The sequence below is a fragment of the Parasteatoda tepidariorum genome, chromosome 4 (assembly GCF_043381705.1).
Source record: "Parasteatoda tepidariorum isolate YZ-2023 chromosome 4, CAS_Ptep_4.0, whole genome shotgun sequence".
Lineage (NCBI taxonomy): Eukaryota > Metazoa > Arthropoda > Arachnida > Araneae > Theridiidae > Parasteatoda > Parasteatoda tepidariorum.
Window position 1 is genome coordinate 86,071,445 of NC_092207.1, and position 27,901 is coordinate 86,099,345.

At 27.7% G+C, this 27,901-nt stretch overlaps 1 protein-coding gene across 8 annotated transcripts in view; it reads right to left on the bottom strand.

The window, feature by feature from the left end:
* Positions 1-4,428: 4,428 nt before the first annotated feature.
* LOC107450383 (long-chain-fatty-acid--CoA ligase 1) overlaps positions 4,429-27,901 on the bottom strand; it is a 65,522-nt gene continuing 42,049 nt past the window's right edge. For 7 of the 8 annotated variants that reach the window (XM_071180151.1, XM_071180148.1, XM_071180152.1 and 4 more), the window contains exons 2-20: positions 22,898-23,052; positions 21,577-21,691; positions 21,083-21,147; positions 20,899-21,000; positions 20,715-20,814; positions 19,474-19,646; positions 17,797-17,829; positions 16,637-16,759; positions 15,407-15,484; positions 14,563-14,697; positions 14,390-14,472; positions 13,041-13,191; positions 11,343-11,415; positions 11,170-11,258; positions 9,904-10,020; positions 8,648-8,791; positions 7,567-7,668; positions 6,992-7,063; positions 4,429-6,436 (exon numbers count right to left, since the gene is read on the bottom strand). In XM_071180151.1, coding sequence (XP_071036252.1) covers positions 6,299-6,436; positions 6,992-7,063; positions 7,567-7,668; positions 8,648-8,791; positions 9,904-10,020; positions 11,170-11,258; positions 11,343-11,415; positions 13,041-13,191; positions 14,390-14,472; positions 14,563-14,697; positions 15,407-15,484; positions 16,637-16,759; positions 17,797-17,829; positions 19,474-19,646; positions 20,715-20,814; positions 20,899-21,000; positions 21,083-21,147; positions 21,577-21,691; positions 22,898-23,044 — 2,040 coding nt within the window. In that variant the 5' untranslated portion in view covers positions 23,045-23,052 and the 3' untranslated portion in view covers positions 4,429-6,298. Of the gene's footprint in view, positions 6,437-6,991; positions 7,064-7,566; positions 7,669-8,647; positions 8,792-9,903; positions 10,021-11,169; positions 11,259-11,342; positions 11,416-13,040; positions 13,192-14,389; positions 14,473-14,562; positions 14,698-15,406; positions 15,485-16,636; positions 16,760-17,796; positions 17,830-19,473; positions 19,647-20,714; positions 20,815-20,898; positions 21,001-21,082; positions 21,148-21,576; positions 21,692-22,897; positions 23,053-23,624; positions 23,830-27,901 lie in introns of those variants that run through there. The other variant, XM_043040030.2, reaches the window with a different exon arrangement.

Consider the following 27,901-nt stretch of genomic DNA (forward strand, 5'->3'; position numbering starts at 1 on the left):
ATTTATCTTTATATTATATTTAACTTAGATTTTAAATTAAAAACTTGCACTTTTAAGACGTGCCAAGCACGGTTAGAACTTTCACAAAATCGCTAACGACGTGCTGCACACGCCATGCGGAAACAATATAATTATTAATTTACCAAACACCTTCCAAAATTATCATGTACAACATATAAACTTTAATGGTAGCCGAGCCGAAAAGCACAACTGTATTTGAATATTCTAATTCTTCAACCCCTCTTCCAATCCTAACACATTAAATAGCTATAAACAATATAGTAATCAACTTCAGCTATTGCCCACGAACTTTAAACCACAAAGTACTTAAATTTTAGCTAATTTCAAGAGATGTCCGCAATACTGTCAAAGTTCTTTAGGTATTGAATTTTAGTGATAATTTAAAATCGGTCAGGCAGCCATTAAATCACATAAACCACAGTAAATACGAGGTCGAGACATTTCAGCATGGTATAGACAGCAGCAGTAGTAAAAATTTTCCATCTCTATTGATAGATAAGAAAGAAAACTCATTAGGTGTTGTGCTGTACTCTCCAAGTATCGTATAATTTTGTGCTATTAAACAAGATTTATTAAAAATGACACCAGCATTGTTGGCGATCATACCCCATGGATTTTTTTTTGGAGGGGGGTGGGGCATGTTTACTTTCCTTATAGAATCATATTTCGGTGTATGAACGTTTATTGTAAGGTATTATTTGTTATTACAGATCGGCAAAATGGTTGTTCTTTTGGGTTCGATGGCGTGCACACCTTATTTGGACGTCATCACACATTTCAACTGTGTTCAAGAGTAATAGTAAACAGTGTGCATACGTCATCATTGCATGCGCAGAGATGCAAACTTGCTCCGCTTTGTAAAATAGTATTTTCCAGTGGTAGCGAAATTCAAGTTACTTTTAGTTCAGTATTTTTCCTTTTAAGTAATTAATTCACCACTAAATATCAAAAGTTATAAGTATCATATAAAATGCAACGTTAAAGCATCAATCAACTGGTTACTATATTAAAAAGTAGGCGTAACTGTCCGTCTCTAACAAATTTCACCATATAATTTGCTACCACTTTATTAAAACTATTCCAGAAAGCGGAGCAGTTGGCATCCCTGCATGCGTTGCTATGGCGACCGCTGCTGTGCGTTAATTTTTTTAGATTTCTTTTTTTCACTTTTAATTTTGTTATGCATTAAGTTGGTGAGCTTATTTTTGAGATATGGGACCCCGAGATATCCTATAAATACTTCTTGCATTGTGAATAAAAGAAAATTCCATCATTTGAACGATATTTTTTTCCCTTTTTTTTGTTTTTGTTAATTTAATTAGAATCAGAAATTCTAACCTACAGTTCACAGTGAAAAAAAAAAAAAAAAGACAACCATTTTGCCAATGAGTAACACGAATAATAACAATAAATGGCTCAGTTTTTTAATTTTAGGAGTAAAAATAAATTGGAAGTAGTACCCAGAAGTCTTGGGAATTTTAATTCCCAACACCATGTATGCTTCGCTTTACGCACTAAACTATCCATAGTACAGAACTTAAAACAGTTTTCAAGCCATTGGTTAAATAAATAAATCTTGTTTTCCAGCACAATTACTTACTTGACAATTCTATGTAGTACATTAAAAATGACTCAAATTTTGTCAAAACTAGATATTCACAAACAAAAAAAAAATCTACTCAGCAGCAAATTGTTAAGTAACCTGCTCCTCTCAATAAGGATGATCAGGATTTTAGTTTTGGAGAGATCTGGATTTAGAAGTTAATGTAGGGAGCAGTAATTTTGCATTTCAAACTATTGAGACTTTGGTCTATGTAGTTTACGTAGAATCCAGAGAGTAAAAACTTGAGACAAAAGGATTAATTCAGGAATTCCATGGATTTTTATGTACAAAAAGTACATAATTTGATTTATACTTATTTACCATTTAGTTGCTTTCTGAGAGGTATGCTCTCCATGCATTTTTCACATTATATCAAATGAAACAGACCAAGTGGATAAGGTAAATAAGGTCAGAAGGGTTTATTTTATTTTATTTGTAATTGCAACCAAACCTATTTCCTACATCTTCAATAATAAATATTAGGTTCGGTCTCAATTACTTCGAATTATCAAAATTCTTCAGCAACTATTTTAATACTTAATGTATTCTATCAGATATTCCTAGCTATCTAACTATTTAAATGAAAGGAAAAAAATAGAAGAATTAGATTAAACAAATTTCTTAAAGCTTTTTATCAAGATTTACTTTAAGTTCGTCAACAGATGGTGCTGCTGAGAAAATTCTGAAAAACTATCATTAGCAGAAACAATTTGCTGCAGTCTGACAAAATGGTAAAGTCTTCTGAACATACATTGAAATTGGAATGGTCTGACAAGCAGCAGGAAACAATATATATTTTTTTTTTGCCCTTCAGTCAGCAGCATCATCTGATGAGATTTGTAATTCCGTAGTCAAGAAAAAATATTCTGGTATAGTTAACAGATCATACATTTCTATCTCCTACATACCTTTCATTTTTAATATCTTAGGTAATTTTTTTTTTCCTTTTGAACACGCTATAACAGTGTTTTTAAATTTATAATTGATTGGATTCCTAATGTAAAGTCAGACAACCATAAATAAGAACTGTGCCTAATACGTCTTTGCTATAAAATTCCACAAAATATCTAATACAGTACAGAACCCGTTATCCGGAAATCAGAAAACCAGAAAACCAAAAAACCGGAACGAAATTCAATAAATTTTCCCGCAATTTTTTAAAAAAAAAATTTTTTTTTCCTCATAAGATTTTAGGATTTTTCTTTCTTTTTTGAAAGATGTTTACCTTAAAATCATTTTGGAAATANTTAGCATCCCTGCATGCGTTGCTATGGCGACCGCTGCTGTGCGATAATTTTTTTAGATTTGTTTTTTTTTCACTTTTATTTTTGTTATGCATTAAGTTGGTGAGTTTATTTTTGAGCTATGGGACCCCCGAGATATCCTATAAATACTTCTTGCATTGTGAAAAAAAGAAAATTCCACCATTTGAACGATATTTTTTTCTTTTTTTATTAATTTAATTAGAATCAGAAATTCTAACCAACAGTGAAAAAAAAAAAAGACAACCATTTTCCAATGGGTAACACGAATAATAAAAATAAATGGCTCGGTTTTTAATTTTAGGAGAAAAAATAAATTGGTAGTACCCAGAAGTCTTAGGAATTTTAATTCCCAACACCACTATGCTTGGCTTTACGCAGTAAACTATCCATAGCACAGAACTTGAAACAGTTTTCAGGCCATTGGTTAAATAAATAAATCTTGTTTTCCATCCCAATTACTTACTTGACAATTCTATGTAGTACATTAAAAATGACTCAAATTTTGTCAAAACTAGATATTCACAAACAAAAATCTACACAGCAAATTGTTAAGTATCCTGCTCCTCTGAATAAGATCAGGATTTTAGTTTTGGAGAGATTTCGATTTAGAAGTAAATGTAGGGGAAGAAGTTCCATGGATTTTTATGTACAAAAAGTACTATTTTTGATTTATACTTATTTACCATTTACTAGTTGCTTTCTGATAAGTAAGCTCCCCATGCATTTTTCACATTAAATCAAATGAGACAGACTAAGTGGATAAGGTAAATAAGGTTAGAAGGGTTTGGCGTATTTTATTTGTAATTGCAACCAGACCCATTTTCTACATCTTCAATAATAAATATTAGGTTCGGTCTCAATTATTTCAAATTATCAAAATTCTTCAGCAACTATTTTAATACTTAATGTATTCTACCAGATATTCCTAACTATTTGAATGAGGGAAAAAAATGGAATTAGCTTAAACAAACTTCTTCAAGCTAAATTTCAAGATTAAATTCGTCAACAGACGGTGCCTCTGAGAAAAAATTCTGAATAACTTATCACTAGCAGAAACAATTTGTCGCAGTCTGACAAAAATGTAAAGTCTTCTGAACATACATTGAAATTGGAATGGTCTGACAAGCAGCAGGAAACTTCTTTTTTTTGCCCTTCAGTCAGCAGCATCATCTGATGAGATTTGTAATTCCTTAATCAAGAAAAAATATTCTGGTTTAGTTAACAGATCATACATTTCTATATCCTATTTTCTTTTCATTTTAATATATTTTGTAATTTTTTTCTTTTGAACACGCTCTAACAGTGCTTTTAAATTTATAATTGATTGGATTTCTAATGTAAAGTCAGACAACCATAAATAAGAACTGTGCCTAGTACATCTTCGCTATAAAATTTCACAAAGTATCCAATATTATTCCTTTAAAAATGTAATAAAGATTGTAATGATTAATTGATTGATGAGAGTAAATATATGAAAGGTAGAGAAATCAGTAGAATAACGGAATAAATGAAATAAAGCATTCAATGAAAAAATACAGATTTATGTACAGGAAACAATTTAATGTCAAAAGTTACAAGAACAGGCACAAAAACAAGAATATTTACAAACAGTGAAACACTGGGGAAGAAATTAATAAATTATTAACAAGAAAAGTTTTGCAAAAAGAAAAACAAATGCAGTGCCCAATACCTTGAAAAAGAATTATCGGGTGATGCACAAACTACACTTCTAAAAAGTATTTCATTTCTTAGAGAGAGATAATACAAAAAGTCAAATAATTAATAAAGAAATTTAGTTATAGAAGAAATTCTAAAATTCTTTAAACACAAAAGTAAATATTCATATAATTACTAAATTCCAATAAAATACACAAGTTAAAAGGAGATTTAAAAATACTATATTTTGTTGCTCTTAATTTTTTTCTTCATTTAAATAGGGCACAACTTTAAGTATATGATTCTATAAATAAGAAACTAAACTAAAAAAAAATATTTCAAAACATTAAAGCTGAAATGAGCCATGATTATATCACTAATGTCTCAAATGTATGGTTTATTTTATAATTGATGAGTATATTTTGAGGGTTTTTATTAATAAATAAAACAAATACAAACATAATTAAATGCTCTAGAATATGACAATACATGGCCTTTAAATAAAAAGCAAATTTCTCACTCATTAGATTTCCAAAATAGGAAATATATGACACAATTATGCAAAACAAAGCTGAACATAAACATAACACTTATATTGCACAAAGAGTGCATGAAAACTTTTGTATTACCTTGTCATAGACATTAAAAAAATATTTTATTCTCTATTTTAAAATTCAAAAACTAATTAAATATAAAAATTTTAAAAATGATTGAAATATTTTTAAAAACCAAAAAGTCTTTCAAAAAAATATTTCTTAAAAACTAATAAGGAACAACTAATTCAAATTAAAACAATTTGCATTGCTTATTAGATGTACTTTCAAATTAGTTCAAATCCAATGTGAAAATAGCCATTTAAATACTTTTTGGACTACAGTTAATCACTAACTTCAGAGAAAAATGATTACATTAACAAATAGTAAATAAAGTATTCAATTACTTGTTTAGCATTTCACATTTCTGCACAGTTGCTAGCACAAAACTATACTTAATAGAAAAACAGCAATTGTAAAGTAAAAGGACAAAAAAAAATAACTTATTATACTAGCCTAGTTATAAATAACATAAATTAAAACAAAATTTGATTAATGTCAATAAAAATTTTAAATTAATCAACAAAGTTTTAACAAAAATCCAATTAATTAAAAGCCTTATTTTTCTCAGATACGAAACAAAAACAAAATGTAAAAATGAAGTTACTATCACAAACACACTATAATTAACTCTTCAACTTCAAAAAAGATATGGATTGCAATGCATATTAATAGTATACAATATCACATTATTACATCGGTTTCAGTAATGTACCAATACTAACCATTCATGTAAACACAAGAATAATTCTGTCATCCGCAAATCCCGTCGGCCAGCAGTGGTACGACAACTCGATTTAAAGTTACGCTAGTTTGAATGATATCGAAACTAAAAAATGGAATTTTTCCAGAAAAGAGGAGTGCAGCAAACGTGAAAATAATTAGTCTATCATCTGGAATGTACACAGCAAGCTAATGTATGAAAGACATCATCATACAATCCAAAATTTTAGTTCAAATGTTTCGTGGACTTGGAAAAAAAAATCAATAGGAATACTTAATATAATTGCAGTTCGCAACATTAAGATCACATTCCATAGAGGGGGGGGGGTCTTTCTTGATTTGGTCCTTCACGCAAACATTTTTTCAAAACTAGTGTTCGAGTATAGTTGGAGAGATTCTTAGAAACACGCAGACACACACATATAGTTCTACAGAAACTAAACCATTAACCTGTACATAGAATTGATAACATCCATAAAGCATTTTTTACAATCTGGTCTCTTTGTCTTGAGAGTAGGTGTGAGCAGTCCGTTATCAATCGAAAACATTTCAGGGTTCAAATAAATATCTTTCACCTAAAATGGAAGAAAAAAAAACTTTTATAGTTTAAACACTGAGATAACACATTACAAGTACACAACCTTTTTTGGGAAGAACAGAAACAAAAAACTTAATAAAAAATATTTGAATTTTTCAGAAAAAGAAAATTTGCATTTTTCATTAAGAGAACATTAATCAGTTTGGAGAACACTAAGACTTGTTTAATGAGAATTATTTTTACACACCAAAGTGTATAATTCTCTACACTAGTACAATAGAAATCTAATCTACACTAGAAATCTTATATATTTAAAATAAGTTATAATTTCAAAATTTTAATAAGGATACAAAGTTCCAATATTTGAAAATATACATAAAATGTTACTCTTTAATAATTAATTAAAAAACTTATTTCATTTAATTTTAAATGAAAAAAAAAATTAAGTTACATTCTAGTTTTTATCAACAACCAGAAGTCAAAATTTTATGACAAGAAATTTCCTATTTAAATTTTTTTTTAGGAAAAAAAAATAGACTTTTAAAAGATTAAAAATAAGACAAATATCTTCCACAAAAAATATTTTTCATACCTGTTCAAATGATTTTAAACCAGCCTTCTTTCCAAGGTAAATAATGTCACTTAATATCAGCTCTTTTATCTCCTTCAAGTAGAAAAAAAAACATTAAAAGGCAATCATTTATGAATGGTATACACTTTTTTTAATAATGAAAAGTGAAACTATTATTAAACATTAAACAATAAATTAAGGAAGAAACACCTAAATTTAACTTAAGAGAAAAAAAAAATTGCATTTTTCACCCTCTGTACCACAAAGAAAAAGCAGTATAACACCCTGTTCAAATAGCCAAGATGTAATCATTGGAACTTTTTTCATCCCTTTATGTACATAAATACAAAATGCATAATCTGTTTTTTAAGTTTCTTGTAATAAGAGAGTCGCACGAAATAATAAAGATTTTGATATGTTTACAGCAGTACTTTTTAAAGTACGCAGCTAACTTTACTGTAAATATTTAAATTCAGCCTAAATAAAAATGCACTTAGATTAATTTTACTTTAATTTTGTATTAAATAACCTTCAAACATGTATATAATAAAAATCAAACAGTCTTGTTTATAAAAATATAAAAAAAAATCATTTACTTTGTTTTTGCAAACTTCTTCCCAGGTACCAGGAATTCCTTTCTCTTGACAGTATTTCATAAGAACCTCTTTATCTGGTACAACAATGGCAACCAAGAAACTCTAAGAATTTAAATTAAAATCATTAGAATACAGGAAAAAATACTGAGTAAAATAAATGCAGTTTACATAATATAACAAATGTGCTGAAGAAAATAACTTCGAAAGGTTTCAATTTATTTTAATGCTGTTGTGGTGTAATCAGTAGTTTCAAGTACCGAAGTTTCTGCAATGGAATAAACGACATACTAGGTTTAAGTACCATAGTTCCTGTGTACTTGTCAAAACTGTAAGCTTCTACACCAAACCTGAAATGTAACCTAAAATGTACTGAACTAAATTCAAATCAATTTAAATGTGTATATTATTTCAAAAGTTTGTTCTAGCTTTTTCATTTTTTCACTTTTCCTTATGTTTGACATCTGGGATCCCATATGATGTTGCCTATGATTTTGTAGTTCAAATTTTATTAAAGTTTAAATTTGGGTAATTCTTTTTTATTTTCGACGATCGATATGTTTCAAATGCTATAAAATACATGTAACTTATCTCTCCAAACTGTCTTCAATTTGAGCTTGATCAATTTTTAGTTAATACTACACTGCTAAATCTCAAGAGTTAAAAAAAGAAAAATAGGAATTATTTATATTTTATTAATTTCAAAGCTTTTCATGAGCACAACTAAAATTCATAGAAATGGCAGAAACTTACAGGTGTTAATATAACTAATCAATTTTTTTATAATAAATAAAGTATAAAAATTAACGTCATTAAACAATACAGAGTTTAGGAAAGAAAAGCATACAAAAAATCTTTTCAATGCATCAAACTTGATCATTTGCAATGCATCATTTAAAAACTTGATTACAAATTTAAAATTTTATTAAAAAAATTAGATCTAAATGTTTGTTTTAAACTAAATGTTAACTTTTTTTGCATTTCTTTTCTTTCTTTTTTTTTTAAAGTAGAACTTACTAACTGTATTTCAAGTTACTGGAAACAATTTTAAAACTATTAAAAATCTAAGAAATTAAACACAAACCTGTAAACTTTCTCCATGTACAAATATCTGAGAAACGTAAGTGCTAGATAGATAAATATTTTCAATTTTTTCTGGAGCAATATATTCGCCCTGTGCAAGTTTAAATATATTCTTTTTCCTGTCAACAAGTTTAAGTGTCCCATTCTGTAAAAATAAAATAATTAAATTTAAAATCTGAAACATTCCACAAAAGAAAGTCACTTATAATAACAAGTTCATAAGTTTCATTAGTTCAGTTCAAGAAGTCTCATGATTATACACTAAAAAGTCAACTTGTCTTTATGTAAATCAATCCTAAACAGCAGTGATTTCAGTTTCAAAAAAAGTTCACATTGGTTAGGATTGAGTGTAGAATTTAATGACATAAGAACCAGCAGAGGTACCCAACAAAAATAAGTATACAAGGTAAAAGAAAAAATTTAAACAGGGTGCGTAGCCAAATTATTCACCAAAAAATAAGCACTTTTTAAGAACTTTTCAAGTACTCAAAAAATAATTTTAAGCACTTTAAAAAATATAATCAGACAGAATTTGAAAGTTTTTGACAATTGACTTTTTTATCTTGTTTAACCGTCATGTCAAAAAAAAAAACTTTTGGCATTGTCAACTTCTAAATTTCATAAATTTTGACGATTGTCAAAATTTATGAAATTTAGAACCGTGTAAAACGAATGGTGTTTTCATACGCTACGGACTGACAATACGTCGAAATAGATTGGGGTTGAATTAATTGTGAAAACGTTGAATAGAACAATGTGAACTGTCCTTTTGCACAATTCGAAATGAAAATCAACATGGTAAAGGAAAATTCTCATTTTTAAAAAAGGAAAAATTAAGCACTTTTTAAAAACACCCAATGAAAAAAACACCTTTAAGGGTTTTTTAAAAAACTGAAAAACGAAAATAAGCACCTTTAAGCACTTTTTAAAAACGCAATGTACCCTGTTAAACAATTATAAACAGAGAAAAAAAATAAGAATTAGGTCCTTAAAAAAAAATAAAATAAAAGAGGAGTACGTTGTTCAGGAACAGCCGGTATAGGAAATATTCTATTATAGCAACTATTTTAATTTTTCGGCATAAGAAAGTGATATAGTCCTATTGCATAATTTACACGTAACATCCTACACATTCAATTTTAAAAATTGACAGTGTCTAGTTTATACTTAATAATTATCAACTTAATAGTACTCATACATTCTAATGAGGTAGTTTATCAGTGGTTTTATTAGATGAAGCTCAGAGGTTTAACTTACTGGAAGCCACATGCCAATGTCACCCGTATGCAACCAACCATCAGAGTCTATTGTTTCTGCTGTTTTTTCAGGATCTTTAAAATAACCTTTAAACACATTACGTCCTTTGATGCAAACCTAAAAATTAATTTCATACTTTTTTACAAAATCACACACAACGAAAGCTTAAATATAATGTTATAGTCCTGTTAGTTCAAACTTAAAAGGAACCATTAAGGCTTTTTTTGAAGGCTCTGTCTTACTATGAAATGATGTTTTTGTGAATAATATGCTATCTTTATAACTGCTGTAAGTTTGAAAATGTTACTCATGAATGTTAAGTCAAGTTTAGCCTTTCTAAAGTCAGGGCTACATACGCTTATGCAGAAAATTGTGCAAAACGTCAATAAGGAGAAAAGCTACAGTATGAAAATGAAGAGTCTGTGGTCTATTCTTTTATTATTAAAAAACTTACTCCAATGCTACATTACCTGGCCTTCAAAAAAACTTGCAAAAACTGAGAATAAAGCAGCGATTTTCATAATTTTAACGTAGGTGGGAAAATGTCCTCAAATGTTGCCGGAAAAATGCTGTGGTGATTTTAAAAAAAAGTTTAATAAATTAAAATACTTAAATTGTTTGTCTGTTTTAAAGCCCAGATAATTCGTTGCGACAAGATTATATATATAGTTTAAAAATCATTGCATTGCTTCAAGTGTAAGGCACTTAAGCTCCGGCTTTCTTTTTTCCCTTGGTGACAGAGCATTAAAATTTTCAGATTGCATTAAATAGGAATTAGTTTTTTCTTTTCTTGCTAGAATAATAATTAACCCACTGGCGGTTAAGGAAATGGGCAAAATTGGGAGAATGTTTCTCCCCGACACACAGTTTCCCTATCCATTAACATGGGAAAACCGGTTTTGCTATGCAGAGAAGACTGCAGGTTAAAATGCGACTTTTTACGTGCAGAACCGTCAGTGGGTTAAAGTAACATAACACATAAACAAAACAAAAAATAAGAGATTTGTTGTTGATTAAGTTAAAAAAGCAAATGATTAAAATTTAAAACATTTTTTACAAATTTATATTTGATATAATATTACAATATCCATTCTTATCATTAAGTATACAATGAAAAGATACTGTTACATGATGTTTAGTTTTTATTTCCTGTGTTACATGATGTAATAAATTATGTTATTAAAAGAAATAAAGTGCATGCTAATTTACTATTTTAATGGTAGTTAATTATAATGGTGACTTTCTGAAACCAATGTAAAGACCTACCTCTCCTTGTCCATTTTTTGAAAAATATTCCATTTCGGGAACATCTACTAATTTGATATGACAACATGATATCGGAGGTCCAACTTGCCCTATATTAAAAAACAATATAAATTAGTTATTTTTAAAACAAATAATTTAAATAAAAATTCTAAAAACAAAATTAAAATACTTACCAACTGAATAGTCACCTTGAATATTTGTTGTGCAAGGTGCTACACACTCAGTTTGTCCATAGCCTTCAACAACCTACAATAAATAGTCCATTTATTAGCATTAAAATGCAAAAAAAAAAATACATTTTACAAATGTTAATGCACCAAAATCCCTTCATTATTCACAGCATACATCCACATAAATCTTAACATTAAAAAAATATTTGTAACATTAGTTAACATAAATGTCTAAAGAAAACATCAGATGGATTTATCAATTAAGATTAAATCCAAGGAGGAAAATCATGGGTATATCCAGATTGTGGGATTGATTTAGTCCAAAAGGTTAAAAAAATAAAAAGAAATAGGTTGCACAATTATGTAGTTCACATACGGTGAAGATTAAAAATATGAATATTCATATAGATATTTTAAAAAACTAGTGATTGTGGTTAGCATTAAATTGAAAACATTTAAAGAAAGATTATCAAAATGATTACATCAGATACCTTTTAAAGACATTAATAAAAAACACACATTAAAAACTCACTACATTAAGATTAATAAATAGAAGTATAACTATTGATTAAACTGAACATGAAGTAGTGTTCAAGTAATGATATAAATGTTAAGATAGAAGGGGCTGATGTTTCAAAAAGCTCATTTTAGTGCCTGAATTTTTTTTAAAATAGACAAAAAAAAAATTTTTTAAAAATGCAACAGTTAATCAATAAATAAATTTAAAAATATTAAAAACTTGGAACAAAATTTACATTATTAAATTAAAAGAAACATAAGTTAGTTATTCTACTACAGTATGCATTGCCAGATTTTTTAATAATTTTTTTAACGAAAAATAAACACCTTTTAAGTATTTTGTAAGCACTCAAAAAATATTTTTAATCATCACTTTCCAAAAAAAAAAATCTGTGCAATAAGAAAAAAAAATTTTCTATCTTTTAAAGTTCTTATTTCATAAACATAAAATCACTTAATTTATAAACATAAAATCAATAAAATTCAAAAACATTTTCAAAAACTTTTCATAATCATGATAAAATAACTAGTTTCTGATAAATACTGCAGAGAAGATTGTGAAAATCATGCATTCTTTTGTAATTTAGAACGACAATCGATATGGCAAAGCTTTTTAAAAAAGACAAAATTAAGCAGTTCTTACAAACCTGAATGAAAAAAGCACCTTTAAGGGCTTTTAAAAAACGTAAATCAAAAGCACCTTTAAGCACTTTTTTAAAACACTATGCACCTTGTACTTATAAACTTGTAACTTCTAAATAAATCATTCAGAATATACATTAATAATAATTTTTTGACATTGTTAAAATTTTGAATAGAGGATGGCAATAATGTCATCTAACTATTTTAGATTTTACAGAGGTAAAAATATTTCTTTTCTGGAAAAACTTAACTTCATAGTATATAACCTTACTCCAGAATAATTTTCACTTTAAAAATTTGTATTAATTATTAGTTGATTATTAGTATAATAATAAATATTTAAAAATGCAGCCTAATTTCTAAGTAAAGCACACACTAAAAAAAAAAAAAAAAAAACANAAAAAATAAAAAAAAAAACTATTATTAAAAAGAACAATTATTATTAAGTATTAAAAAGAACAAACATTGGAATTCCGAAAAAAATTAAAAACTGTACAAGAAACATATAGCTGAAAATTCAATAATGAAAAAGATACATACCACGCATCCCAATGCACATCGAATAAAAGTTAAGATGTTTCCAGCTAAGGGTGCAGAACCACTAACAAGTAGGCGAATTCTACCACCCATTCCTTCTCGAACAGGTTTAAACACCAAACGATCCCAAATACTGTTATTTCTGATAATAAACCTAAATATAGAAGACTATTTTAAAACCATGTCTGAATACAGCTTCACTAACTCAAAAATAAATACTGTTTAAAAAATAGACTTTTTACTAATGAAAAATCAGTGTCAATACTTAATTTTTTAATTTAAATAATTATTTAAAAATCTTCAGCAGCAGAATACCAATGAAAATTGTGTGTCTATATATATTATGCTTCTATGCGAGCAATCAGCTTAAAAATATTAGATTTTGGGGTTTAAAAAAAATTTAAATTGGTTGCAGGGTACAACTTTAAAGACTCATAACTGCAATTTTCTGCTGTACTTTAGCTTATGTGAATTGTTTAACACATAATATATTAGATTTTATTCTTAAAATAAATCAGAGTCAGAAAAATTCTCAGGCTCAAAATAACTCTTATTTGCAATGACATCTCTAGAGTTATCAAAAAAAGATGAAAATTAATAAGCTTTTTAAAAACTAGTTCTTTTCAGGGACTTATATATTCTGAATATTTCTCTTAAAGAAAAAACGCAATTAAAGAAAAAATGTAAAAATAAAATTTCTCAAATTTTGAATACTATTACCTTTTATTAGAGCTATTTTAAAATAGGCATTTCATTTATGTTTTGAGCAAATATAAAAGCTGAGATAAAGAAATTAGATTTTTTTAATAAATTACTATGAGAATTTTTAGTTACAGTAAATTGTAAATTTAATGAAATAAAAATAAATTTCAAAATTATTTAAGAAATATTGATCAAAAATTAAATAAAGGAAAGACTTTCGAATTTCTCAGAAAATTTCAACCGTTATTTTTCACGAACATTTTCGAATTTCTTAGAAAATTTCAACAGTTATTTTTCACAAGCATAAATTTCCCCAATGTCTGCTTCAAACAAATATAGCAAATTTACGCAATTTCTTTTCTTAATTTATGCACTTATTAACAGTTTAAATTTATTCATGCTAGGCACAAACAAGCATAAATTTGACAAGTCTGGCCTCAAACAAGTAACAAATGTATATATATTTTTTAAATTACTAACATTTAAATTTTTTATTTTGCGGTCAAAAGAGTTAAACAAAATAGCAACAACTTAAGCTTAAAACACTTCACTTAACAATAAATTTTAAAAATAAATTAACGAAGCAATATTCAGTATAACAATGTTGAGAAAAGTAACAAAAAAATCTAAAGTTTGAGAGCAATACATACTTTTGAAGTTCAGACTTTTTCATATGCATGGCAACATTAAACAAAAATCTCTTCATAAAACTACCATTAATTTTTGCTTGAACCTAAATTAAAAAATAAAAAACGCCAGCAGTTACTTTACATTCAATATTTTTAAAATCAAAGTAACAAAGTTAAAAAGTAGAAATATTTACTTTGTCATAGATTCTATTGAGTAACCTAGGAACACAAGGTGTAATAGTAGGTCTTAAAGCTTTCATGTCCTCCATTAGTACTCTAATATCACCACTGTAAAAACCAATGCTTCCACCATTGATGTAAACTGTCACCTAATAAACAAATACTTGTTTAGCAGTCCATATTGACACACACTGCAAATTAAATAAGGTATCCAAAGAAAAGTTTGTGCTTCTGGATGTATGAATAGTCTGCACATTATACTGTTAAAGTACTGAAAAACTATTGCAGCACTAGGACTAATATTGTGTATGATTAATAGACTTAGTGACACCCCCCAGATCTTACTACTTACAAATACCACCTGTTTATGACCAAGCACAATTGATAACTATTTGCATGGACAACAGATTAGATAACATCTCACAATTCATAATATGTTTTTTTAGTTCTAGAACTTTTACAAATTTGGCATCTAAAAGCTGTTATCTGAACTAGTAACTAAATGCGATTATTTTGCCAAATAATGTGTAATTATACGTAATTATACGCAGTTTCCATACGCAATTTAACAATGAAATCTCTTCAGCATACATGTATCAGGTTTAATCTGTTCAAAAAGTTAAGATTTAAATGGAATCAGCATAATAGCAGTTTTGATTTCATTAATATTCAGAAAAAATGGCATTTTTCTGCATTGCAAAGAACTACAAAACATTCTTGAAAACATATACAGGGGTCTAAAAATGATTATGAATTCTTTTATTCTTGAGACAAAAATAAGTTTTAACAAATACTGCACTGAAAGAGCTACTTTGAATTAATAATTTAAGAATAAAGAGTTTAAAATGATAAACTTACTTCACACAGTCTTTCAAGCATATGAGCTAATGGTAGGAATGATATCATGATATCATTTTTGTTAGGTGCATACTCAGCCTACAAAGAAAAAAATTAAAAATTAAAACAAACATACGAAAACTTAAATTGAATATTGGAGAAAAAACACATTAGGCGGCTTTAATTTTTCAATTGGTAACTTTGTGAGGGAAAAGCAAACTTTTGAGATCAATACAGTCAACTTAAAAAAACATGAAAATGATAGGACAGGCACAAAACTTCAATCAAACAGAATTACAACTTAAAAAAATTCACAACAAATTTATAAATTCATATTGTTTAAGTATATTTCGTCTTTCTTTTAAAAATCATGCAAGAGTACTCAGGGCAGTTTAATGCTATCAAAACACTATCTTTAATGTTGAATTTTTATCCACATAGATAAAACAAATTTTATTTTTCAAATTGAGATAACTTTTGCTAAGTTTGCTTTGAAGATAAACACTTCCTGCAAACAAAAACACAAATCATATATACAAGATTCATTCAAAGCTTGAATTTGATATAAATTTGAAATAAATAATAGATATGAATAAAAATTTGAAATAAATTGTAATGCATAGATTGACATAGTATCTCTTTCTCAAAAATTTAAATGCAATACAAAGTGTATATGCTTACAACAATCACACAAAATATGGAAATTGTTCACTTAATCGGCACAGAAATTAACCCTCTATTGCACATAGATTGTTCCATCCTAGGTTATGGTTTTTCAACCATAAAAAATTTACACTTTATTTCTTTTAATTAGTTAAAGGGATGAAACAATTATTACCTATGAAATTAAGGATAAAAAGATCAGAGCAAAGGGGGGGGGAAAGCAGCTGTAACATTTGAATAATCACACTTCAAGTTACAGCAAATTTTAAGACACTTGTTAAAACAGTGCAATCTTTTTATTTGATATAGCTTAAATCTTACTCTGAGAGCAACGTGAATACAATTACATGATTAAACATTTTTATTAATGTTGAACTAAAACCTAAACTGAACACTGAGAAATCCTAGCAAACTTAAAACAAGACATAACCTGAGGTAAAAACTTATTTTTTTCCCACGAGGAAATAAAAACAATATGAAATTAACTTTTACAGTAATTAATTGACTGGAAGAAGTTAATTGTACCCATAAAATAAGAATTAGAATTTCAAAAAAATATTTTGACATTTAAATCAATAAACTAATTACCAATTGATCAATAACAGCAGAGGCATCAATTATTATGTTTTCATGGGTAAGCATAACACCTTTTGGATCACCAGTTGTTCCACTTGTGTAACAGACTGTAGCAACATCAGATGGTTTAGGTGGCTAACAAAAAACATAAATTTTAATTTATGATATTATATTCAAGCAATTATTTCACTCAAAAATTACTTTGTTAACACTAAATATTATTTATTTTATGCACATAAATTGAAAAACAAGTTTTTATAATATGTAACATTTAAATCTAACTTCAAGTACAGGTAACTTTTGGAAATTAAATAGTGAGCACCATGGTACTAATTCTAAAATAAATAAATGCTCCACATGTTTATTTCTGTTTATTAATAACCAGGGCAAGTTAGTATGAAATTTTCATTTCATTAACTTTTTCTTTGTTATAAAAACTTTGGGAATAATACCAATCTGTAGTTTAAAAACATGAGATAAGCTGAGAAATTATTCAGCTCATATATTCAACTAGTAAATACAGATACTAATAAAAAGAATTTTTTAAAAAACTTATGAAATGTAAGAATCCTTTTTTTCATTTTATTTAATACTTTACTCAAAGAAAATTAATTTTATGAGTAAAAATTATTACACCTCATAAGAAATTAACACTATTTCTAGACGTTAACCCCCTCAGATTTTTAAGTATATTTTGCTTGATTTCGCACCAAAGACTAATGTCAAATCTTTCTTTTTTTTTTTAATTTGCTCACATTTAATAAAAATAATAGCTCCCTATACCATAAAAAATGAATAACCTTAGTTTGAAAATAAAAGCCACTGAAAATATTCTATTAAAAATTATGTATTTGAAAAAATTTTTATTTCATTCATTATTTTACTTAAGAAGTCAAATTTCTGAGCAAATAAACAATTAAGTTCCATTACTTTTTTTCTTCATTACATTTTATTATAACTAAATTTTCACATCTTAAAGGCTATGTTCAATCAACATGATTTGAGTGCAGTGTGGGAGATAACATAATTAAAATCTATCATCATTTGAGTTTAACAGAACCAGTGGTTCACATCAAGACTTCTAACAAATAATCTGCTAATCCAGATTCGAATGAAAAAAATTTAAATTTAAAACCAAATCTCAAAAAATTAAATTTAAAAAATTCACTCACCAATATTGGAGCAGGATTCTTAGCACCTAGTTCCTAAAAAAAGCATAATAACTGTTAACATTATGACATAAAAGCCAATTAAAAAAAAGTGTAAATTTAATTTTTATGAACTAATAATCAATTCAACAAAAATTAAAAATGAGTAATAAAAAAAAAAAGGTACAGAAATTTTTTCTCTAAAACTCATGTTAGAAAATTATTTACATAATCTAGCAAAAATTATAAGCGAGACATGTTATAAAAATAAAGTACATTAGAGAACTGGATTAATTAGCAAGAAACATTGCAATTCTAAATAATGATATTCTAATTATATATTAATCTTAATATACCAACTTCCCTTAATATAAAAAATTGTGGAACTGATCTGTTATGCAGCTAGACCAATATTTGGAGATTCCCCCCCTAACCCACCAATTTTGGCATATTTTTATTAATGCCACTTTAGTAACATGCCAAAAACAAAATCAAGCACTGCAACCCTAAAATTACTCATAAGAGTAACTTTTTAACTGCACAAAACATGCAATTTTTAAATAAAGTAAATGTAGATCTACATCAAATGTTAGTTTCCAGACAACAGTTTTGTTACCATCTTACTATAAATATCATAAAGTAGGAATATATGCACACAAAACTTATTTTTTAGCTCTAATGTTTTTTTAGATATCTGCTGGAAGTTTCATAAAAATAGCAACACAAACACAAAACTATTATTTAACTGCATTAAATAGGCATATCATTAAAATAATGAAATAAACACAATTTTAATTTTACAACTATCCTTGAACAGACCCCCTTTTGAGTTTATGACTAGATTTTTTTAAATCACTTCAAAATTAATGTTGTAGAAATACATGTTATTGAACCACCGATAGATGGCGGAGTTTATCATTAGATTGTAACCGCAACTGCAAACTAAGATTTTGTAAAAAAGCAAGCACATCCATTGTAATGTAGTAGTAGCATTGTCCACCATTGTACCGTATTCATCATGTTAAAGATTTAAATATATTTTTGTTACTTACCCCTTGGTAATTATTGAGTAGTTTTCCTGTGCCATCAAGAAAACAAGAAAAAGGTTATATTCACTAATAATAGTAATAAATCTTCGGTGTATTTACCCTATTAGAATTGCTTTAAGTCGAAAAGCGAAAAATGTGAACACATTTTTAATTTATCTGGACAGTGTAAATAGATTTAAAAAACTTCCTGGAAATTCTTCAATTTGAAAAAACATTAGTGTAGCGGATTCTGTACAAATTTATAGCTTGTAACTACACTTGAAATAAATATGGAAGATTTTGTGCATCATGGACATTGTTGCTTCAAGGTTAATATGAAAATCTACAACTAAACAAAACAACCAGGAGATTCCTTAACCTTAATAAAACTATTGGAGCATTAAATTCAGGGCTAATTTATACAGAGCATGTGCAGTTAAACTTAATACCTTCAATGTTTTTTTTTTGTTTGTTTTTTTAAGTTGCAACCTTTGCTTGTCCCACTCTTGTGATCTCCACACACAAGAGCAATCCAAACCCCACATTGACAGTCTTTATTGACGTCAGCGGGAGAAAAAGAAATTCTTAAAACTGGGGGCAGATACATAACAAATCAGTATCAAAATTTAAAAATGACAATCAAAATATAAAACCACTAAGCAAGAATACTTACTTCAATATCTTTGAATGAATGCAATTCAACACCTTTGTCTTCAACTAAAGCTTTTATTTTTTCACTGACTTCATTAACTAAAATTATGTGTTTTAGTAGTGGGGTCTCGTCCCTCTGTTCCATAAGAGATTTAACTTTCTCTTCTTTATCACAAACCACTATTTTAATTTCAGCTAAATAGAAAAATAAAGTATTAGAAGAATTTGGAACCAGTCATTTATAAAGCAAAAAATGTAAGACTGTATTTTAAATTTTTTTCCAGCCATACAGTCTACTAGTTTGAGCTTAACTTATTTAAACGTTGAATTTTTTGCAACTAATAATAAAAGAAACCAAATGTATCTTCATATTTCGTCATTACTAAAAGTTCAAACTTAACCTTTTAACTATAAAATAAAATTATGGCAGAATTTGATAGCCAAATCTTAGCTGTAGTTTTCAATGATATTCATACACAATTTTATCCAAAGTTCAATGCTTAAAGGATAAAATTATAAATTATTTTACGAAATGATGCTTGTTTAGGAAATAATGCTACAATCATTTTTATAAAATTTTGATATCACAAGCTTGAAGAGTGCCCCTAAAGTTTAACTTCAAAAATCCTAATATTTTGCCAAATAATAACTGTTGGCATTTTAATAGTATAAATACATTTCAAATTATTTAAAAACAGTTACTCCAAAAATAACGCTAACTTTGGATTTATGTTTTTCTGACTTATTCACTTTTTGTATTAACATTTTCTCCCGATGTTGCATAATTTTTTTAAATTCTATTCAATTACCACATATAAACATAACTCCTGTTAAGTGCAATTGTTTGTTTTTCTTTCTTCCTTTTTCCAACTTAATAAAAATAGCATGACATTTTAATTCTTATTTATGCATGCATGCATATTTTACTTTTACATTTCCTTAGAAATGGATTCAAGCATGGCCAACTCTTTCTTAGAACATCTTCAAATAATGAATCATACAAGCATTTAATTAAAGTTAATTTAAGGTAACATTTTGAATACTTTAACAATCAGGAAAATAAACTTTAAGTATCAAAATATTAGGCAAAATCAAGGGTTGACAAGAAATACATTAAGTTACTTTTTTCCTTTATTAGTATATTACATTGTCAGAAAAACAATTGCATAAGATAATCAGGCTTCTCTAAATTTTGAGAAATTCATCAAATCAACAGTTGTGATGTTTAACTGTATCCCAATTAGTTTTAACAATTAGTCTTACCTTGATTCATTATAAAAGAACATGCATGAGGTCCGAGTGTATCATACAGTGGAACAATGACAGCAGATTGGTTATAACAAGCTTGTTCAGTCAATATCCACTAAAATAAAAAAAATTATATTAGTAAAAAGATATTTAAACAATTTAGCTTTTAATTATTTCTAATTAGATAAGAAAAAAATACCTCAACACAATTTTGTGCATAGATTCCAATGAAAGAATCTTGACCAGGCTTCATTCCAATCTTTACCAAACCAGATGCAAAATTTCTTGCCCTCTCTATCACCTGAAGAAGAAATAAATTTCAATGTAGAGACCTAAATATTGTTTCTGCACAATGCCTATACATCATAACAAACAATACTCACTTCACCATAACTGATGAAAGTATATTCTGTCTTTGATATTTTGTAGCCAAGGCAATTACCATTACCTGAAAAATGAAAATTAAATATTCAATTAATTTTAAACTTTTAATTAACATGAAACATTTTGACTGTTGTTTGGAAGGGGTAAGGTGAAAAATGTTCTTAAGAAAACAAAAGACTCAATTATAAGTTTAAAGTTAGATCACATTAAAAATGTAATAAGTTCAGTCAAATATTATGTTACAATATTTAAAAATTACTAAAGATAACACGAAGTAGATCTTCAATATAATTAGATCAAATTAAATAGCATGCTTAATTAAAACTGAATATTTCCCCAGCTAAAAAGTTGCGTATATTTGGTCTTTGCGAAACTTTTTCCTTCGGAAACTTAACCAAAATCTAACTTTCTCTCCTATTAACTTATATTAACTAGGTCTAGAAATACAATAGCTCATTAAATCTAGAAATAAAAAAATTAATAAATATATTACTTGACATCCTGTATCCTCTCTGCATCATTTCCAAAAGAGTTTTTGCATCCTCATAAAGAAAACCAGTCATCTCACCCGGAGGTGCTAATTTTGATTGACGAGCTCCGCCTGAATTCTATGAATTTAAAAAATTCTCAATTAGAGAAAGAAAAAATATACATCAATTGCAATTTCCATTCTTTCTTTGTATCACAGATGAACATTTCAACCAGCATAATATTTATTTTAATTTTTTTTAAAAAATGCATGTAATATAAATCATAAAACATTAAANAATGAAAATTGATTAAAAAAATAATAAAAATTGGAAAAAATTTAAAAAAAACTTTAAAAAATGCATTAAAATGCAAAATACACCCCAAAATTTAAAGAAAAATGCCCTATAAATCTAAAAAAATGCTCTAAAGACAAAAAATGTCCAAAAATGCAAAAAAATGCAAATGTCATCAAAATCCGGGCCTTAATAATAACCAATTGCAAATTATTGGACTAGATCATTTTATTGGAATATAAAAATAAAGCAGCAACCCTATTTCATACTCCAACAATATATTTAATTATGTTAGAGAACATTTAAAAGAGAATGAATTTGAAAACTAAATTTTTTTTTTAAAAAAGGTAGCTTTAAATCAATGTGACATTTATTAAACAAAACCTAGTTTAATGGATGGTTGGAAAACCATAAACTAACCTAGTTTTATGGATGGTTGACTGAATATAAACAATAACAAGCCTCCTAAAACTGGAAGAAATTCAGAAAACACTTTGCTTATGTTATGCTTAAGAGGCAATGTGTGAAAAGGCTTAATATTCTAGAAAATTTTATGGTAATTTGTGTTGACATTTAGGTCTAATTTTACCATTCGTAAGAGTTCCCTGTAATTAAAAAGTGTTAGCTGATTGTGAGCTGAAAGCCAATTTATGTTCTGATATTAATTTTCTTAAAGTGTAAGGTTTACCGTGTTTCAAGTGTTATTCCTTATTTGGCTATAGTTGTGCAAAATATCATCGTTTGTAATTTTTTGGGTTGCATCATAGCATGCTTCTGGAGTTTTCCGAATACATTTGTCGTTTGTTTAAATAGAAAGAACGTGTTATATTGTAAACACCACAAGTATAATAATATTAGATGGAGTGCTTTTTCAAATTTAGGTATAAAAATTAATTGGAAGTTGTAACCCGGAAGTCTGCACTGAATTTTAACCAATAGCACCATCTGTGCTTAGCTTTACTGAGTCAACCATTCATATTTCCAAAGAGGGAAAAACATTAAAATAATAAAACTCAGTAAAATATGAAAGTCTATTAATTTTAAACTTACAGGAACTTCAGCTGATTGATTTTCGATATCAACAGGTGGAGACATGGGAGACGGTGAGAGCGCCATGTATAAAGCTGTAGCAGCTGCAGCGCCTGTTAGAGCAGCGATTCCCACTGTTCCACTTAAATACTGCAGATAGTCATCCATTGGGTTTTCTAAAAATTAAAACATAAATATACTACCAAGTTGTCTATATATTAATAAAAATATAATGTAAAACTGTTTTATAATAAAAAGTAGTTATTTGCCAAAAAAAAACACCAACTGCATATTGATTATAGGGCCAACTCAACTATTATATAAGCATGTCTTAGGTGATTTTGATTAAAACAACCAAAAATATTTATCAAATTCTTTGTTGTTAAAAATCTGTTATTTTCTTAAATGTTGCTCATATGCCTTCCACAATTTATCATAAATAAATAAATTATCTCTCCGTTTAAATCATAAACGAAATTGAAGGGTTGATTTGTTGAAGCTGAGGATAAGACTTAACTTAAGACTTTGGTAAGACTTAAAACCTAACTTTTATAAAAGTATAAAATAAATATCAAAGTTAAATGGTTAGAAAGCGAAGTTTGTGACAGTAAGAAAAACTAAAAAAAAAATCATTAACCACAAAAATTTGCACATTACGTCCATCATGCTCATAATTTTTTTTTCCCCTTTAGTAATTTGGATTGTTTTAAGAACAGACTTGAAAAATCGGATTAACAGCAATACTTACTAAATACCGTGACATGATTGAAAGTGTGATTTTTAGGTAAATAAACATCAACCAATATTAATTCAGTACCAGCTAAGCTCTTAATTCCCACCACAATTAACACAACACGTCAAGAGTGAATTCGAACAAAAGAGGCACTTCCTTTTACCACTTTCAAGGACACTTTCTCTTTCATACTAAAAAATCACGCCATATTTCCATTTTCATCACATCACTCCTTCATAAAAACTAAAAATTAGCTATATGAGGAAATAGGATCAAAAAAGAGGTATAAGCCCCTTGAGGGGGAAAAAACCATTCAATTACCTATGAAAAATAATTTTTTTTCCTCCATCGGTAAGTTTCAAAACGAAACTTGTTAGTTCACTTAAAATACGAACGACTTACTACTTCTTGACGAATTTTGTAGATAAGTAACTGGTCAAGTAGTACGAAAATTATAGAAAACTTTTTTTTTTTACTAAACTAAAATTTAAAAAATTTTAACTTCCACACTTGTTTTTTAGTAAATTCTTATTAATAAATAAGAAAGACGCTCTTCAAATGTATATTACCTTCAGAGTTAACCTAACCATCAAATCAGAACTTTAAGGAGGACGTACGAATACAGCATGTCTAATTTTCTTTAATCTAGATAGATTCAAAATTTAAAGTCTAAAAAAGTAAGTTAACGTAAATCTAGAGTGATTTATGAAGTATCAAAATACAAACAAATCACAGCAGGGTTACTTCTCCACTCAATAATCCTGGTTAATCTTGCTATAATTTGTTGGAATTTTTTGAAAAACATTTTTTCAGCGTTAAAATCTTCATGATTCTCACTCTAGATTTACCTGAGCTTACTTTATCACTCCAAACTTCAAAATACAAAAAGTGGTAAAAGAAAATTTGCCATGAAAAATTTCCTCCCTGTTATAGCGACCTCTTAATAGGAAGTCTCATAATTACAAATTTATCTTATTTGTAGAAGTTCGTGATATGAAAATCTTCAAACTGAGAGAAAAATTTCTAAAAATATATAACAGGAAAATTAAAAAACTTTTTTGAATTGCTTTAAAATGTGCAAGATATAGTGCAAATTTTAGATAAAAATGCATTACATCCTGCATATTTTCATCAGCAATCAATACGAGGGGGGGAAAGCACAGCAACCAGTGTTTGCTAATGTATTCAGGGGTCTGTCCAGACATTTTGTGAAAGGTCCGTTTTTCGTGAAATTGTGAAAAATTACCCACATTCTTTCAACCAGGGTCCGTTTTTATGAATTTGTGCAAATAGGGTCCGGTTATTGCAAAAAACTTTTTCAATGAGTTTTTAAATTGTAAATAGATACAAGATTATGCTCGGCACTGTAAAATTATAATAAAAAAATTAAATTTTCAAAAATAAACAGCAATTGCTGCTTCTAAATTAAGAGATGCAACATACAAATACTATTTCGTATTTAGCCTATACTGCTGAGCGCAGAATATTCATTTCGGACGAATAATGGAAGAATCGTCTGCCGAAGACAAAACCTAATTCGTTTACATCCATCTTTCTTGCTTTCTGCCCTGGGAAGGGTTTATTCGATTAACAAAACAATAATGAAGATAAACAAATTTGTGAAGGGTTCGATTAAAAGAAAAATTATTTTGTGAAGGGTCCGTTTTTATGAAAAGATATTTTGTGAAGGGTCCGTTAACGGACCCAAATTTTTTTTAAACAGACCCCTGGTATTGTCTTTAAAAAAAAATTCAGTACAAAATATTTGACGTTATAAAAGATAAAGCATGGACGTATTTTTAACGCGTATCAAGGACTGACGTGAGCATTACAAAAAGTGCGTAATCAGCATACTCTTTCCTCAACGGAAGAAATAAGATTTATCAATTAAGCGGATATAACCCGTTTTAGAAATCTCTGCAATCATTCTTATGAATTGGGAGGGAAATATGAACTGAAAAATTGAGATTCCTTAATTGGAAAAAACGTACAGAAACGTATAATGTTGGTGAGATTTTAATTTGTTCAGTTTAGTTATTTATAAAGAATAGTTAATCCGATTTCCCGAAATATACTTTTGGCAATTGACGGAACTGTACTTAAATGATAAACACTTAGCTAAAAAGTATTTAATTGAAGCTATTTCAAAACAAGTCATTAAAAAATTCAAAATAAAATTGTACCGCCACTACTAAAATAGGAACATAATGCTCTTAACAAAGTTTTTTTTTTTGAATAAAAGTTATATTAAATTCAGCTACATTAAACAATTTTTAGGAATGAAATAGCAAAAGCTAACACGAGAAAATGCTCTTAACATATTCAAAATATAGTTTATTAAATAAAACAAATAATTTAATTTCAGTTAGTCTTCAAAATATATATTTTCTTACGACGTTGCGAATTTAATTTAAACTTTTAAATTAACTAAGATTTAATAACAAATGGTTCATAAACATTCTACTATTGATGTGAACAAAATCTGAAATTAAAGTTACTTAATGCATTTTTTATACTTAATGCAATATCGATATCATGCGCTAAATGTAAGCAGCAATACGTGATTGATCAATTGGTACTTAAAATCTAGCAAAAAAGAAAGAAAAGAACGGAAAACAAAAACTGTGAAAAATTATCTAAATGGGGGGGGGGGACGCGTGTTAACCAGATGAAGAAATCGTGAAGTACATCCCCAACGAGAGTGAGACATTCTAACATCAATAATTTAAATTCACCTGCGAATTAACATACATTTTTTTCACAGTTAAAAAGAATTTTATTCATTAGTGGCTAAATGCATTAAAGGCCAGAACTTCTGATCTCTTAAAAAAAGAACCGTGGGCGTGTAATAAACGAAGCGTGAAGTTCTCTCCCCTAATTCGAAGTTAACTTGGCAAAAATTATTAATCATACTATGTTTTTTAACCTTCACCAAGCAAGATTCTGAAAACTTGGCAATAGACCCAGTCCTTGACTAACTTAAATAAACAAGTAGTGAAAGAACGCTACTGACTACTTCACACCTGTTTAATCAAGTGAAGAATATGGTAAAGGGATATCTTTAAGAAGAAAAAATTTAAACAAAAAATTTGCTTTGCTTGCGAGCTGATTTACGTAAATTTTTTGTCAAAGAAAAACAATAAAATAACAATTCATTCCTAATACAGCAAACATGTTCATACGTAAAACAGAACATAATATATTTGTATTCTAATTTTCACCATGTTTAAAAATTATCTTTTAAAATCGAAATTAAGTTTTTATCCAATCTTCTTTAAAAATATAAGCTACGAATGCATAAAAAATATTTTATAAAAAGTTATAAGGTAAATGATATACAGTTAATCTATACTTTTCTCTTTATCATAGTAAATTATAAAATTCATCTGTTTATTTAGTAATTTTTAAAAAACTTAGGCTAAAAAAAATCTGATTAACTGGCTTTTGTTTTATTTTTTACTTTATTTACTTATTCCTTTTTGCGCGCTGCAGCGTTCATTTATTGGTACTGTGGTATTAGGACTATTTTGATTCTAGGTAAGATACACAAATTTGAATTCATTATTTAAAAAATAATTCGACAGGAATCAATGTTTTACTTAATTTTAATTTAATACGCTATATAAACTAAAAGCTATATAGCGCGAATATAAACTAATAAATTTAAAATATTAAAATGTCTATATTAAAATAAATAAAATGCTTTAATCAAAAGCATCTATTAAAAAAATATCTTGCCAACTATTTCCAAAAATTTGAAAGCACACAATAAAATCTCATGTTAAAAATAAATTTCAATTCAGAAAATTTCAAAAAAACGAACAGCCGCATCTTCAAATTTTCCTCGATTCATCTACATTTTAAAAATTTTATTACATAAATAAATCGAGGTTAACACGTGATTTTCATCAAAAAAAGTTTCATAAATATGAATAATAATTCATTATATTAAAAAATTAACAAAGTAAAAAAACGGGGGGGAAATATATTCAATTGCCAATCATGAAAAGATTTCAAAAGTAAAAAGAAATGAAACGGCAAATAATGAAAAACTTCCAACGTGTCAGTGTCAAAAATCACCGGTTAAGAGAGTAAGCAAAAAAGAAATCACGCCACCTCTCCCGATTCACCAAACACGAGATACATCGGAAGATGCGTCACAGGTGAGCGTAACGTCGATTGTTTATGAAAAATCTGGCAAGAAGCCAGAGAAACGCCGGGAAGTATTTGTGGTGGAAAAAAGCGACCTATTTTTATTGACACAGGTAAGAATGGGATTGGGCGAGGAACAG